The sequence below is a fragment of the Talpa europaea genome (assembly GCF_964194135.1).
Source record: "Talpa europaea genome assembly, chromosome: 2".
Taxonomy (NCBI): Eukaryota; Metazoa; Chordata; class Mammalia; order Eulipotyphla; family Talpidae; genus Talpa; species Talpa europaea.
The window spans coordinates 156944489-156959465 of record NC_140068.1 but is presented as its reverse complement, the minus strand read 5'-3'; the positions used below and the strand labels follow the sequence as shown (position 1 = coordinate 156959465).

The window sequence follows — 14977 nt, the reverse complement described above, 5'->3', positions numbered from 1 at the left end:
TGCGGAGCCCTCCAGACCCGCAGACGGCTGACGGGGCTGGGGCTTGCTCCGGCAGTGTTTGCCAGCGCCCCTTGGTGTGGTTACTTGGGGTCCCTGTGTTGGCTTCCTGGAGCTGGGCTCACTGACAGCGGGGTCTGGGGTTCATTTATTTAGTTCTTAATCCCCCGAAGTCCCTGGTTGCTGGACTGGATGAATATTTAATGACCTGTAATGAACAGGATTGGCTTCCCGGCTGGCTGAGTTGTTGAGGTGGAAGTAAGCTTGTGGCGCTCATCCCTGTTCTCTGGGGAAACTGAGTCACGGGACACCTGGCAGCTGTGAATTGCCCTCCCAGCGAGGCTGCTCTTGGGGAAGTAGCCGAGACACAGAAGTGAGCGGTGAAAGAGCATCTCCTTTTAAAAAGCTTCCGTCTCCCTTAATTTACGTGTTCCCTGCTTTCACACTCAGGTCTGCTGTGCAAATTGTGCTTTGTTTGCTGCCTCCCCATCCCCCCAGCCAGGAGGGCTGCTCGGGTCTGCGGGCCGGCGAGGTGCAGGCTGTGGGGAGGCTCTGGCCCGGCCCCGTGGGGCTGACACCTGTCGCACCGTCTCAGCCAGGCAGCCCCGGAGCGGCCTGTATGTCTGCCCCGCGCAGTGCCCGGCAGCCCCGGCCCCGCCCGCCTCTCCCTGCCTTCTGCTCCCAGGCACACCTGGTCCTGGTCAGCACCTCAGGGGGCCGCCCTCGCTGACAGGCCAAGGGGAGCTGTGCCCCAGGGTGGCGAGCATCTGCCCGCTTGCAGCAGACCGAGGCGCTGTGTGCTCCCAGGGGTGGTGCCCACAGGTGGACGGAGCTGTGCTCGCCCCCCCCCCCCCCCCCGCGTGCCGACGACGATGTGTTACTGCAGTGCCCACCGCAGTGGCGTCCGCTGGAGGTCAGCTGGCACCCGCCAGTGGGGTGACCATGCGAGCCACAGTGATCCCGCACCGCCCGGAGCCAGCGACCCGCCTCCTTTCTAAGTGTTGGGCGACGACCACTTACCTCCCTGGTGGTTTCCACCTGCAGACCCTGTGGGGCGGCCTGCGGGGAGGGCGGGGTGGACGTCTCTGCAGACGGAGGCGGGCTCCACCAGGTGACCTGCCAGGCGCACGTCCCACCGAAGGCCTGCAAGGGAGAAACGCTGATGGGCGGATGGCCCTCTCCCGGCATGCAACGCCCGCCCGTAGGCGCCGCCCTGTCCTGGAGCCAGGCGCTCGGAACCCGCCCCTCTGGCCTTAGGCCCAGCCCTGCCCTGCACAGCAAGGACTTTTGTGTGTTTTGGGAAACTGACTCTTGGGCTCCTCCGGGCTCGCTTGAGTACAGGAATCTGATTAACCTTCAGCTCAGAACATCAGGATTTTTGCAACTGCTTCAGAGAGAGCCACAGAGTCCCTGAAACCTGTCTCCGGTGCTATTTATTGCCCCTCCCCCTCCCACTGAGCTGTTCCTTTTATGTATTTTTTTTTAAAGATTTATTTATTTGTTTATACAAGCACTGGGGACAGTCAGAAGCGCGGGAGGGTGAGAGGATTCACCAGAGCCAGAGCGGGGAGCAGAGCAGGCAGAAGGACCAAAGCTCACTGCTGAGGGGAGCAGCGGGTGGCAGGAGAGGTCTGTGCGCCATGGGGGACCCTCCTCCGGTGGCCAGGGAGCAGCCGGGGATCGAACCCAGCGCTGCAGAGGCTGCGGGCAGCTTTGCAGCCCAGCGCTCAACCGCTGCGCCACCGGGGAGGCCCTTATGTTTTTATTTTTTAAAATTTATTTATTTGTGCACACAAGAGCTGGGGTACAGGCCAGAGGTGGGAGGTGAGAGAACTCCCCAGAGGCAGAGTGGGGAGCAGAGCAGGCAGATCCTCTGAGGTCCATTGAGGGGAGCAGCGGGGAGATGGGAGGGGTCCACTGTGCCCTGGGGGTTGCTCCCTGGCCGGGGCTGCGGCCCCGCCCCCCCCCACGGGCACCCCAGCAGGAGGCATGCGGACTGCTGCTCTGAGCACCTGCCGAGGTGGCTGCAGGTGCCGCCTCATCTCCTGATGCCCGGGACGTGCCGCGGCCACCCCCGGGATGTGGATCCTACAAGGCCCACTGCCGCCAAGCCCGTGTCCGCGACTTCTAGCTGGCGCGGCAGCTGCAGCGCCTCCTCCACCAGCTCTGGGCGGGGCCCGCTGTGGCGCTGCAGCGTGGCGCGGCAGAGTTGCATATCCTGGCCTCCTGCGGCCTCCTTGTGGCTGGCTCCGGGGTGGGTGTCCAGCTGGGCCTGACCGTGGCGTGCCACGCCCTCGACTCCGGAGCTGAGTGAGAGGGACCACCCGGCGCCACAGAGCCTGTTCCCAGAGCCCCACTGGCTCGACTCGCCCGCGCTCGCACCCACGCAGCACGCTGGGCGGGGCCGGCAACACCCACTGTGGGCCGCGACGTCCTCTGCCAGGCTGCGGTCACTGCCCTCCGCGGGCAGACGAGCTCCTGGAGCCCTCCTGTGGGCAGCACCAGAGGCGGGCGTCCGTGTGCACCCTCACCCACGCGCGGAGCTCCTTGTGGGCGAGGGGCCTGGCAGGAACATGGGGCCCGTGCAGTGATCCGGGCTCGCGGGGCCTCCTCTCAGTGCGGGGACGGGCTCTGGGGGGGGGGTGTCCCAAGACCCCACGAGGAAGGCTAGCATGTCAGCAGAGACCCAGCTCTGACTGGCCCCCAGGGCCCCCACTTTACGAAGCGCAAAGGGAGACCAGGAGCCCCTGCTTGCGCGTGGCTGGCTCCTGTAACGGGAGGCCCGAGCTGCCTGCTCCGTGAGCCCCCCTCCACTACTGCCTGCTTTAGGGCTCATGCGCTTTGTGATCCAGATAGCCTAGCGGCTCTTTGCTTCTAGCCAGCAGTGACCCTTTCAAAACTGAAAATGGAAAAGAACTCGGGTCCCTGGAATCCGCTCTGGCCGCCCCCTTCGGGGGTCCTGTGGGCCCGCATCATGCAGTGATTGAGGGGGCTTCAATCAGCTGGAGCAGTCCCAAGGCAGGGTCTGCCCCATGGGCACGCGGCCTCCCGACACCAGCCCTGACAGGGCGAGGTGAGAATGGGGCCTCAGGCTGCAGCAGCTGAGCACCTGCAGTTGCCATGGCGACGGCAGCAAGGAGCGGCCTCCGCTCCCGCCCCTCCCCCCATGGAGGGGGCACGCCCGCCTAGGGCAGCCGGCGGCCGCGGGGAGCGCTCACACCCTGTTATCCCTTTCGCCTTTCAGAGCTGAGAGCCCGGCCGGCTGTCATCCAGCACGCTCAGCCCTCGACCCGGCGCCCCAGCCCAACACGCACCCCCTCCCGTGCCTGCTAATGGGGACGCGTGACTAATGGGGGCCCCCCTGGCAGGACTGCCTGGCCACCAGGGCTAGCGGTGCCTTGGGGTTTGTCTGCAGCATATGTGAGGCTGTTAATGATTGAAAAATTACCACAACAATTAGTCATGGATCGCCAGAGGCTGGCCCCGGACCGATGGGCAATGTGATTAAACCCGTGTATGTGACAATGAACTCCCCTGCAGGTTTATGCACCGTGCAGCCCCCCGGGGAGGAGCAGAGGGGACGGAGGAGGAAGCCGCAACAAAAGGGCGCAGGAGCAGCGTGTGGAGGCAGCTGGTGCCTTCGGCTTTAATCTGATCCCGAATTAATCTCAGTTTGATTAATCCCGGCTTTATTGCAGCCTTACGTAGCCCGCTTATTGATGGCTCCCTTAATTTCACGGAGCTGACGGGTGAGCCCTGCCCAGCCCATGCTTTTTAAATTTTAAAATCAGGGCTCCAGTTAATGGACGTCGAGGTGGCCCAGGGCGCAATTATCCCCTGACAGGGACACTAGCGGCAGAGCCGCTGTGTCACGGCTGAGCAGCCCAGGATAAATGTTTGTTTGCTGGTGTCGCCAGCACCAGTCCCAAGGGCGAGGCCCAGGACTGCATGAGTGAGACCGGGTTGTTAGCCCGGACCCTGGGGGAGTGTGGTCACTGCTGAGAAGCGGGCGTGGCAGTGGGGCAGGCCTGGGCCTGAGGCTGTCAGGGGAGAGGCTGTCCTGAGCTAATCCCATGCAGGCTTGGTGGACCCCACCCCACTCCAGACCAAAGCCATCAGGACACTGGGAAAGACAAATCCCGTCCCCACCCAAGGGAAGGTGGCTGGGGCCTGAGGGTGGGGTTCAGCAGCCAGGTTGGGTATAAAACCAGACACGTGGGCCTTGGGGGGCCCTTTGGCTTCACGGCTCCTGGCTGGCGGCCAGCTCTCGGAGTGCCTTTGGGCGTCCAGGTCGCGGATCGGGTGGGACGCATGAAAGACTTTATTTCCCTGTTTTCTCCCTGAGCTGTCCATTTCCTCATTTCCCCGTCCCTTGTGAATACGCCTTTTATGAACCTTCTGTGTGCGCCTGCAGCGGAGTATTGGTAAGTCCCTTGTAAGCGCGCGGGTGAGGACCCACAGCCAGGCCACCCGGTCAATATCGGGGTTGCCCCATATCAAGGCGGCAGCACCAGGCTGGGAGCAGCCCCTCGGAGCCTGCCCAGGACCTTCCCAGACATGCTCTCTGCGACTTTCTTAGCTCCAGTCCCACTGAGGGGTTTCTCCCCCTCTGGGGGGGAGGGGGCAGAGGCAGCATGCCATGCTGCTGCGTCCACCACCGCCCGCCCTGGCGCTGGTCACTCCGAGCGTCCTGCTCACCTAGTCTGCCTTCCCGGCCAGAAGCTCAGCTTCCCTGGGCAGGAGCTCATGTGAGATGTCCTGCGGCCGGAGCCACAGCCACCTGAGCAGTGCGAGCGCCTGGCAGGCGCGATAAGTGTTTGCTGGCCGCAGGGATGGGGGAGGGGGTTGCTGTAGGAAACCCCAGGAGCAGGGCGGGGCGGTGGGCGTTGGGCAGCGGCCGGGAGAGGAGGCAGGCCAGCAGGCGGGCCGGCCGGCACGGGGCTGGGCCCGGGAGGGCGGAGCAGGCGCCGCGTGGGTGCAGACGTGGGGTCCATAGGTGCCCGCGCGGGTCTCCGTGATGGCGTGGGGCCAGCTGCGTCGCCGACGGGGAGAAGCCTGCTCCTCTGAGATACGGTGCCCCCTCCCCGCTTCCACCCAACAGGGCAGGGGGCGTCCGTCCTGGCCAAGAGCGTCGGGACGGACAGAGCAGCCAGAGCGTCCAGTTTGGACAGGAAACGTGACGCGCTCCCCGTGTGCAGAGGACACGGGACGCGGCCGTCCGTCAGCAGCAGTGCGGGCAAGAGCGGGACTCCTGGGAGCACATTTGACCAAAGAGGTAAAATTTGCACTGAAAGTTGTTTTCAGTGAAGACAGCAAAGAAGACAAGACCATGGAAAGAGCCTCTGCTCAGGGGCTGAAGACACGGGAGTGTCCACACTGCAGACCCAGCGCGACCCTGCCCGGCCCCCGGCCCCCCGAGAGCAGCTGGGCAGCCCCTGAAGCCCGTGGGGAACAGAAGGGCCCTGAGTGGCTGCTGCGGTAGAGCAGGACGAGCCAAGCTGGCGGCCACTCTGCGGGTGTCCAGCGTGCTCACAGCTGCCCAAGCACAGTGGGGACAGGCCCGCGGGCGGACAGCCCAGGCACCTGCGTGGAGCCGGTCCCGCGCTGCACGGGTAAGGAGTGGACGCGGCCGCCACCCATGAGTCCGCGCAGAGGGGGGCGGGCAAGCAGGAGGCCTCAGGCGGAGGCAGCCGGGAGCCCTGACGCCCGGGCAGTGGCCTCCTGCGTCGGGCGCTGGCCACAAAGGCAGAAACGGGCGGAATCGCGTCAAGACGGGAACTTCTCGGCAGCGGGGGGCCATGCCGACGAGGGAGGCGTGTCAAGCCCGCCGGTTGCGGGCTGGCCGTGGAGGCCCTTCGGCCGGGTTTGTGGAAGCCCGGCCGGGACGCTGCTGGGCGGAGCTGCCGTGGCCGCTGCCCGGGCGCCTGGGCAGGAGCCTGAACTGAGCCCTCCCGCGCCAGGTGGGTGGGGCGAGGCCGCCCACCCGGCCGAGCGTCCCCGCTTTGGCACAGAGGAGGCTGCCGCAGACATGGCTGGGGATGGCTGAAAATCTGAGGCCCCGCCTCCGTGCCGTCCTCGCTCCCTCCCCGGCAGGGGACCCGCCCCCCGCAAGCAAGCAAGCGGGGTGTCTTCCTGGGGCCGCCCCCCGCGGGTGACCGCGGGGTGGGTGAGGAGCGTGTCAGCGGGCCTCTGTGAAGCCGGCCGCTGCGGGCTCGCTGGAGGACTTGGGAGTGAAGGCGCTGCCGCGGCGGGCTGCTGCCCGTCTGTCGGCTGCATCCAGCGTGCAAAATTAAAAACGAAAGCAGGAGCCGCAGGGCCGCAGCCCGCTCTCGCCCCGCACGGCGCCCCCCACCCCCGTCTCTGTGCGGGGAGAGGAATGTCTGGCGCCGGCCGCTCTGCCTCTGCTGCAGGGAGTGGTGCCGCCTGCCTCCCGGCCCGGGGGAGCCCGGGCCCAGCCTGTGCTCCGATGGCAGCGTGGCCACGGGCCAGGCGGTGTGGCCACGGCGGCCCGGTGTGGGGAGGGTGCGGGAGCCGCCCAGCAGCTCAGGCCGGGGCCGCGGGCACCAGCTCGTTAACTGGTCACGGCTGTGCGGGGAGAGTGAGGCCCCTCCCTGCGCCAGCTGTCAGGGCGCCCCTTGCGCACCAGTGTGCCCACCCCGACCCCTCCCGCTCCTGGCCCGAGTTTCCCGCTCTCCGGCTGCCATCCAGGCCGGCGCCAGTGCCCGGCCGGGCCCCGCGGTCTCCCCAGGAACCTGCTGTTGCAGGACCTGCCTTTTGGGCATCTCCTGGGTCTCCTGGCCTGTGCAGCCCCCACCCGGGAGTCAGTGCCAGCACCCGCAGGCCCCTGGGGACTGCAGCGGAGGCCCTGGTGGGGAGTCCCTGCTCCCCTCCCGGCTGAGGCGCCTGGGCTCCTGGTGGAGAGGCGGGGAGCAGGTGTCACCGGAAGACCCGCCTTCCGCGTCTGACAGGGCCGGGGGCACCTGGGCGGGGCCGCAGCGGCCAGAGGGTGTTCCTGGTGAGGTGTGGCAGGCCTGACTACTTCACGCAGGCCGGGACAGAAGCGCACATTCAGGGACGGTGAAGCCGGGTGTGACCCCACTCTGGCAATTCAGTGTGCAGGGATCTCGGCCGCTGGGCCAGCGGCAGTGGCCCGGGAAGGAGGCCCCCGGTGTCCAGCAGCTCCACAGCCAGGGCCTGCTGTGGGCTGGGCGGCCGGGGCACTCTGAAGCCGACCCTGCGGTGGCCGAGGCCATGCTGCCTTCCTCTGGGTCAGCCTGTGGGCACCGCGTGGACCCGGGCACCCCCGCGTGAGTGCCCCGGTGCTGCAGGTGGCCCTGGGGCGGCCCCTCGCCGTCTTGGGGTCCTGGGGCTGGCGGTGCCCCCTCTCCGGGCCGGTACCTCACTCGAGCCCGACCGGGGTGGGAGGGGGCCTTGGCAGAGGGGACGTGGCCTGGGTGGACGTGGCACCCGCAGGTGCCCCAGAGGCGACAGAGGGCCTTGCTGGCCCGGGCCCGAGGTGGGGGTGTCGGGGGTCTGCGTCCCCCACGGCCCCTGGAGTCGGGACAGGACAGCGCCGGGCCCTCTGCCCCTGGCCGCGCTGCCCGCCCGCAGGCGCTGCCCCCCAGCGGCCGCCTCTTCCAGCTGAGTGCCTCTGGTCACTGCTGGCGCGGGCGGGGCTTCTGCGGTTCAGGAACAAGGCGCTCAAGTCTGAAAAAACATGTGCTGCTCCCTGGAGTCAGGCCCGCAAGCGTCGCCCGCCCCGGGCGTCATGGAGGCATTTCCGCTGGGGCGCACGGGCGAGCGGCAGGGGCGGTGGGTGGTGGGCAGGCACTGGGGCGGGCGCCGTGCGGCATCGTGCGCCACTGTGCATCATCCTGTGCCATCGTGCTCCACGGCGCTCCCTCGTGTGCCATCGCGCGCCACTGGGTGCCCCTGGGCAGCTGCGCGGCCCCGCTCCAAGCCCCCTCCGCGCCCCGGGTCCGCCCCCCTGCCTTGCCCTTGCGGCCCCAGCAGGCTCCTGACGCCGGCACTGGCTGTGCCCTCTGCTCACGGGGCGCGTGAAGCTCACCTCACGCAGGGTCTTGTGTGCTCGATAGTCGCTTGGTCGCGGCCCGTGGGGCGCAGGCGGCTTGGCCATCCCCACGGTTTGTCCCCAGCCAGACTCACCCTGCGACCACCCCCCTGTGGTTCTGTTCGGGCCCCTGGGTCCCGGCCTGGCCTGCCCAGCCATCTCGGGGCTGCATCTCCAGCCACGCGGGGCCTTTTGGGCTGTCGTGGGTGCTGGCCGGTGCTGGGGTCTGCGAGCTGGCCTCCCTGGCGGGTCCTGCCGGTGTGGACACCGGTCCGCCCCGTGCTCCTCCCGCCTCCCAGGACTCCTCAGGGACAGGCTCAGGTGACTTGTCAGCCCCCTTTGGACGAGCTTGGCTTGTGCCCCATATTCAGTTTTCTCGAGGGAGAGTCGCAGGAATCACAGCTTCGGTTTGCAGACGCTGCGGAGGGCCCTGCTCTTGTCAAGGGAGATCGAGAGCCGGCGCTCGGCCTCTGAGCCGCCAGGGCCTGCAGCTGTCGGTGGCCTCGGGGCTTCCCCCGGTGCTCCTGGGCAGCGGGGCCTGCTGACCGCTCGCCTCCTCGCCAGGGGGCCCCGGTGGCTGTGAAGCCGCCCACCAGGTCCCTTCACCAGGTCTGCCTGCTGCAGACGGGGGCCACGCGGATGGTCTCCTGATGGCGGGCTGCGGGCCTGGCGGGGCCTGGCTTGCCTGAGTCCAGCCTGTGGGTCGCACCGTCACGTCCGGAGGCCCGCGCGCCGCCCGAGGACGCTGTCTGGGTCCTGCCCCAGAGCAGACTGAGCCGCCGTCTGGCCCTGGGCACCGGTCACTCCTTTGCTGCCTGCCTCCGCCTCCCCGGGACACGGCGACTCCTCGGGCGCCGCCTGCCACCCGGCGTGCGGCACTGGGCCCAGCTGTGCCGGCGACCTGGGGGCTGGCGTCCACCCCGCCTCCTCGGGGGCCGCGGCGCCCTCCCCACGCCCGCTCACCGCTCCTTGCCCGGCTGCGGTGTCCTCGGCCCAGCGACTAAGCGGTGATGTCACTTACGCTCCTGTTCTGAGCACGAGAGGAAGTCTGAGAGCTGGGAGCCGCGGGCAGCCCTGAAGCAGGCTTGCGCCGTTGCTGCTGCCGAGGGGGCCCCTGGCGCGGCCGCAGTGGGGGAGAAGGGCCTGGGCCTGCGACTGGCACCCTCGCGTCGCCGCCCACCCCGCACGGCAGCCGCAAGCCCACCGGTGCCTAGCGCCTGGGGCGCCCCGGCCGCTTGCGTCCAGTGCCCGCCCCCCCCCGTGTCCCCGGGCTGGTTTGGGGCCTGGGGCAGGGGCCTGGGGCAGGCATCCACTCTCAGGCGTTGGCTGCAGCTCTTGGAGTCGGGATTGTTTTGCAGAGCAGCTCTCCAGCTCGCGCGCCTCCCTGGCGGCCCGAGACCAGGCCCAGACCGTCCCCCTTTACCAGCAAGGCTGAGAGCCCGAGGGGGCCAGCCGCGGCCTCCTCCCCTTCCTGCGCCCGTTCCTCAGGTCGGTCTGCACCGGGCAGGCCCGTGCCTGTCGCCGTGGATGCCCCAGTGGGGTCCACCTGCTCCCCCTCGCCTGGCCCTCGAACTTGCCGAGGAACACGACCCCCAGCACAGCCCCGGGCTGTTTCCTGTTCCTGCCCCCCCTCCCCCGGACGCAGGTGGGAAAGGCAGCGGGTCGGGACGGCTCTGCTCCACACTCCGAGCCCGGTGGGTCGCTCTCTCCACCCTTTGGAGCGAGGAGCCCCGCCCGGCCCCGCCCGGCCCCGCCTGTCTCTGCACCCCTCCTCCTCCCCCGGGGGCAGAGCTGCGCTGGGCGGGCTCCTGGGCCACCCAACCGTAAATCGAGGTGTGTTTCGGCTCCCGCTGCCAGGCGCGCGCCCGCCGCCCGGCGGGTCCAGGCCTGCCTCCTGCCTCCTGCCGCCCGCCCGGCCCTCGCCCTTGCAGTGTCTCCCCTCCCGCCTGCTGCTTTCTCGCTGACCCCCCTCGGCGCGGGCCTGCGCCGTCCCCGCGCATCCAGGAGAAATTGTACATGGGGATTTGGTATTTTGCCAACCGCTTTCTATAATTAAAATTGAATTGGAAATCTGGACACCGCCGCTGTCGTGCCCACGCTCCCGGGGTCGCGCCTCGCAGACAGCAGGCACCGGGAGCCGGCGGCGGGCCGGGGAGGCGGGCGGGCGCCCAGCGGCTCTCCCGGGGCACCCTGAGCCCGGGCCGCCTTCCCAGCGACGTCGCCAGCCCGGGGCCGCACGCGCCTGCCTGGCTGGGGGCTCTGGTGTCTGGGCCGGAGCCGGAGCGGACACAGCCGCTGCCCCGTGTGCTCGGCCCTCGGGCGACGGCCCCATGGTGTCACCCGGCGGCCCCAGCCCCGCACCCTCCTCCAGCTCCGCTCCCGGTCCTCGTGCTTGTCCAGGGGACGCGGGTGCACGCCACTGGGGGCCGGGCTGGGGTCCCGCGGCCAGTGGAGTGGAGGCCGGGTCTGGGGACAGCCCCGGGCGGCAGCCTCTGCCCTCGGCGGCGTCTCGGCCGAGGGTCCCCTCACGCCTTGGGGATGCTGCATGGATCTGCCCTGGGAATGGGGGGGCCTTTACCTCCGGGGGCGTGGCCGCTGCCCCGCCCCAGTCCTGGTGCCGCCCCTCCCACCGGGACATCGTCCTGGAGCCCAGGAGTTATTTTTGTTTGTTTTCTTTGGTTATTTATAGCCTGCGAGTGGTGAAGTTGCGCAGCCGCTGTCTCTCACCCCTGATGTGCGTCCCTGCGCCAGCTCAGGGCGTCCCCGGGGCAGGTGCGGCGTCTCTGGACTCCGAGCCGCGCAGGGTGCGCGACCAGCTTCTGCCCTGCCTGGCGGTGCTTGGGCTGCGCCGGGCCGGCTGCGGGGCCCGCGTGATCCCACTGTCTGTGAGCTTTTCAGTGTGCGTTTAAGCTGCCAGCAGCCAGGGAGTCAGCAGTGTTGGCTGAGACACGAGGTGACCCTGCTTTCGTTGGCAAACAGGGCCCAGGGCCTCGCTGGGCTGGCTGAGCCCATCCCAGGACGCCCTCTGTCCAGTGCCCAGCCCTGGGCCCCGCCCCAACCCCGCCGTGTGCCCTCAGGAGGCCCAGGTCTCAGCTCACCCCCTGCATGGCGTCTGGGCCTTGAGCCAATAGATACGGTGACGTGTGGCCCCTGCTCACCCCCACGTCCATGCACTTCGCGCTGGGCTGGGGCTTGGGGGGGTCTCTGGGGGGTCCCTGGGGGCTCCTCGTCCTCTCCTCCACCCTCTGCTCGGGTGCAGGTGAGACTTGCTGCGCGGCGGCCGTCCCTGGGGGGCGGGACGCAGTTGAGTTTCTGGTTTGTTTGTTTTAAATGTCATCTTTTAATTATATTTTGGGTAATGATGAAGAAAGACGCAATTTGGCTGTGAGAGTAAATCTTAAAAGGCTCAGAGGCTCCTTTATCTGCTGCTCCAAGCAGCTCCCGCTGGCGGGAACGTTTCATCAATTGTCGTTACGCGGGGACCGTGGAATTAGCCGCGGACGTTTCTTCATCATCCTGCATTCAAGTGGCAGGGGCCCCGCCTGCTCCGAGTGAAGGGCCTCTCGTGGTTTAAACACATTTGTAACAGCGCGGCAAGAAATAGCGCGTGTTTAATTTCGGGAAACAGTTTTCCTGACGGGCCGAATGCGCTTTCCCGGGCCGCACCGGCCGCGTCGGTCAGTCCTCGCTGTGTCGTCTCGACGAGGCCCCGGCGCCCAGCTCTGTGCAAAAGCGGCCACGCGCTCTCCGTCCCTCCTGCCCCGTCCGCCTGCCCTTCGCGCGGGAGGCTGCTGCGGGAGGCGGGAGACCTTGGTGAGTAGCTGCCGTGGACACTGGCAGGCACGATCCCGAGTCTACACTGGCAGACACGACCCTGAGTCTCTGTTTCCAGCTCCTTCTGGGTCTCTGCACGTGTGTAGGTCTGCAGCTGCGCGCGCGTCTGTCTTTCGGTCACGGGCGGCCGCGGGGCCAGGCGCATCCGCTCCATGTGACTCAGGCCTGCGTTTTCCTCCCAGTCTGTCACCTGCTTCCGTCCTCTGCTGCGCTGCCCTCGTCTGGGCACGCGGGTGAACCGCGCACGCGGGTGAACCGCACAGGAACAGGGGGGTGCGCCGCCCGCCCCCGCCCCGGCTGCCGGGTTCGCCTGCTGCTCCGGGGTGGACAGCGGTGGCCTCGGGCGCCGCGGGGCGCTCTCTGCATCCGTCCGGGGGATCACGCGCTTTTCTCTCTGATCCGCCTCTGTGATGCCTCCAGCGCTGGTCTCGGGCGCCGAGCTGGCTTTGTGCTCGGGAACCGGAGATCCCGTTATTTTGTTAAAGGACTCGCTTTATTTGGTCTGGTGGCTTCTGTGTTCACGACGCAGGTCGGAACCACGTTTTTCCCCCATAACGTCTTTGTCTGGTTTGGTACGAGGCAGCCGAGCTCGCGGAAGGTGTTGTTCTCCACCCCCGGGGCGAGTCCTCCAGCACCAGCGTTCTCTGCCCTCAACCGGGAGCTCGCGGTGGAGCCGCCGGCCGGCAGCGCCCCTCGCGGGGGGCTTTCACCTGCTGTTTCCTGGCTGTGATCCGGGTGATCTGTTTCTTCTTCAGAAGCTTTGGTAGTTGGTGCTTGTGAGGAGTTTGTCCACTTCGTGTAAGTTTTTGAACCGTTGCTGGATTCACTGGCCCAAGATTGTTCTTCATTTTCCGGCAGCTCCTGCGAGTGTCGCCCCTGACATCCGTGATTTGGCCCTTCGGTTCTCCGTGTTTTTCCTTGTTAGTCTGGCTAGCAGGTTATCAATTTTATTGATCTTTTCAAAAGCCAGCTTTTAGCGCCATCGATTTTCTCTATTGTTTTTCTGGTTTTTACTTTACCCTGTATGCTGTTCTCGTTAGTTTTCCTCTGTCCCCTCAGTCTGTCCCCAACTTCCTTCCTTTCTCTAACTCCAGAGGCGTCGTGGCCCGTGGGTGTCGACTGCCCGTCTGCCCATCCCTGTCCGTCGGGCCCGCACCCGCCGTGCTGCTCCGCTCTCGCTCTCCCCGGCCCGTCCACGTGCTCAGCCCCCCTTCTTTGACTCACGGTTCCTTAGAGCGAGTCACTTGTTTCCCGGCACTTGGGGGGGTTCCCAGATGTTTCACGCTCCTGGTTTCTGACCACCTCACTTTGGCCTGGGGTGTCCCTGCCCGGGGCCCGTCCTGCCCAGCCCCTGCAGGTTTCTCGAGTGGCCAGGGAAGGGAGCCGCGTCCTCCCAGGCGGCGGGGCGGAGTCCCCCACGCGCATCCTCAGCCTGGGGCATCTGGGCGCCCGGGGTTTTCTGAAAGTCCTTCACTAAGGACAGAGCTGCCCGGCCTCAGGTCTCCGCCGGGTGCTGTCACCCTCGCCGGAGGCCAGCGTCCACCCGCCCGCCCCGCCTGCCTTAGAGGACATTCAGCGCAGACGGGACCTGGACCCAGGCCGGGCGGGCTCCGTGACGAGAACCTGTCAGGGCCCCCGCTGTGGTCTGTGTGAGGCGCACACGGGCGGGGCCGCCACAGGTGGGAGGCGCGGGAGAGGCTCTGCAGGGCCCAAGGTGCGTCCTGGCATTGCGCCGGGGTGGCCGGACGGGTGGGGCTCCCCCGAGGTCCAGGAGTCAGCGGGTGTGGGAGCACAGGTCCTCTTCTTCGTAAACGAATTTTTATCGTTGTCCCCTTTACTGAGGTGGCCTGGTGGCCACACGGCACGTGACTTGGGGGTGGGGTCGCCCTCACCCGCCCTCCAGGCCCCCACGGCCCCCCACCGGCCTGCCCCCGCCCCCATGGGGTCTGTCTCCAGCTCCTCAAGCCCCCCCCGCGCCGCAGGACGGAGGACCCGGTCTGCTGGGGCCGGGCCTTGAGGCCCCCCAGGCCTGGCCGTGGCCGTCTGGAGTGTCAGGGCTGAGAGGAGCCGAGGACGCACCTGGAGTGGCAGAGGCTGCGGACAGCAGGCCCAGCGTGCCCGGCAGGGCCGGGGGCAGAGCAGGACAAACATGGGTGACAGCAGGCGCCCCTGCAGCTCACGGTGCTGTCCCCACACAGCTGGCGCCGGCGACCGCGTGGGCTGGGCCTTCGGGCTGGGCCTGGAGAGGCTGGCCATGGTCCTCTACGACATCCCCGACATCCGCCTCTTCTGGAGTGAGGACGAGCGCTTCCTGCGGCAGTTCCGCGTGGCCGACATCCGCCAGGCAGTGACCTTCCAGGTGGGCCGCCCGCGGGGCCTGGGCGCGTCCCCGGGAGGAAGGGGGGGCACGAGGGTGAGGGCATAGCTCCGCGCAGACCCCCCACCGGCGGAAGGGCGGCTGCAGCGGGCCAGCCTCGTGCGGGGCCGTCCTCGACCCGCTCCGGGGCTTCAGCAGGTCTTTCCTTCGGCTCCCCGGCAGACGCGAGGCGTCCGTGACGGTGCTGGGACCGAGGCCAGAGCGCGCGTGTGGGAAGAGAAACGTGTGTGTGTGTGGGGGGGGGGGTGGAGACGGGGCGGGAGAGAGAGACGGACAGAGGGAACCGGCGGGACAGCAGGGAGAGGCGAAGCGATTGCGTTTGTGTCTGTCACACCCTTCGGGGCCTAATTTCAAAACTAACTCCCCGAATGACTATTTATGGGCCCCGTTCTTTATTTCAGTAATTAGAAATACTCACAAATAATGACATTGCTAATTGGAATATCAATTTTGACAAGCCCTTGCTTATTTCTCTATTAAAACGTCTTCCTGAAAGTATCACAGGAAGTTAATGAATTGCTCGTTAATTAAATGTGAACTTCTCTCCACTAGCACCCAGGTGGACGGGCTGAAATGTGGTGTTGGTTGCTCCCTGGCGGGCGGGGCGCGGGGGGCCTGGCTGTGGCACCAGCGGGCGAGGCCAGGGCTCTGACCCCACACTGGGGTTCGCCACCTTGAGCAGCGCCCCACCGCTGGGC

At 67.4% G+C, this 14977-nt stretch overlaps 1 protein-coding gene across 1 annotated transcript in view; it reads left to right on the top strand.

Annotated features, from left to right (window-relative positions):
- The window catches only part of FARS2 (phenylalanyl-tRNA synthetase 2, mitochondrial), a gene marked incomplete at its 5' end in the record, with an annotated part of 34777 nt that overhangs the window by 12272 nt on the left and 7528 nt on the right, over window positions 1–14977 (top strand). The window contains one exon of the mRNA XM_084259623.1: window positions 14101–14261. Coding sequence (XP_084115749.1) covers window positions 14101–14261 — 161 coding nt within the window. The remainder of the gene's footprint in view (window positions 1–14100; window positions 14262–14977) is intronic.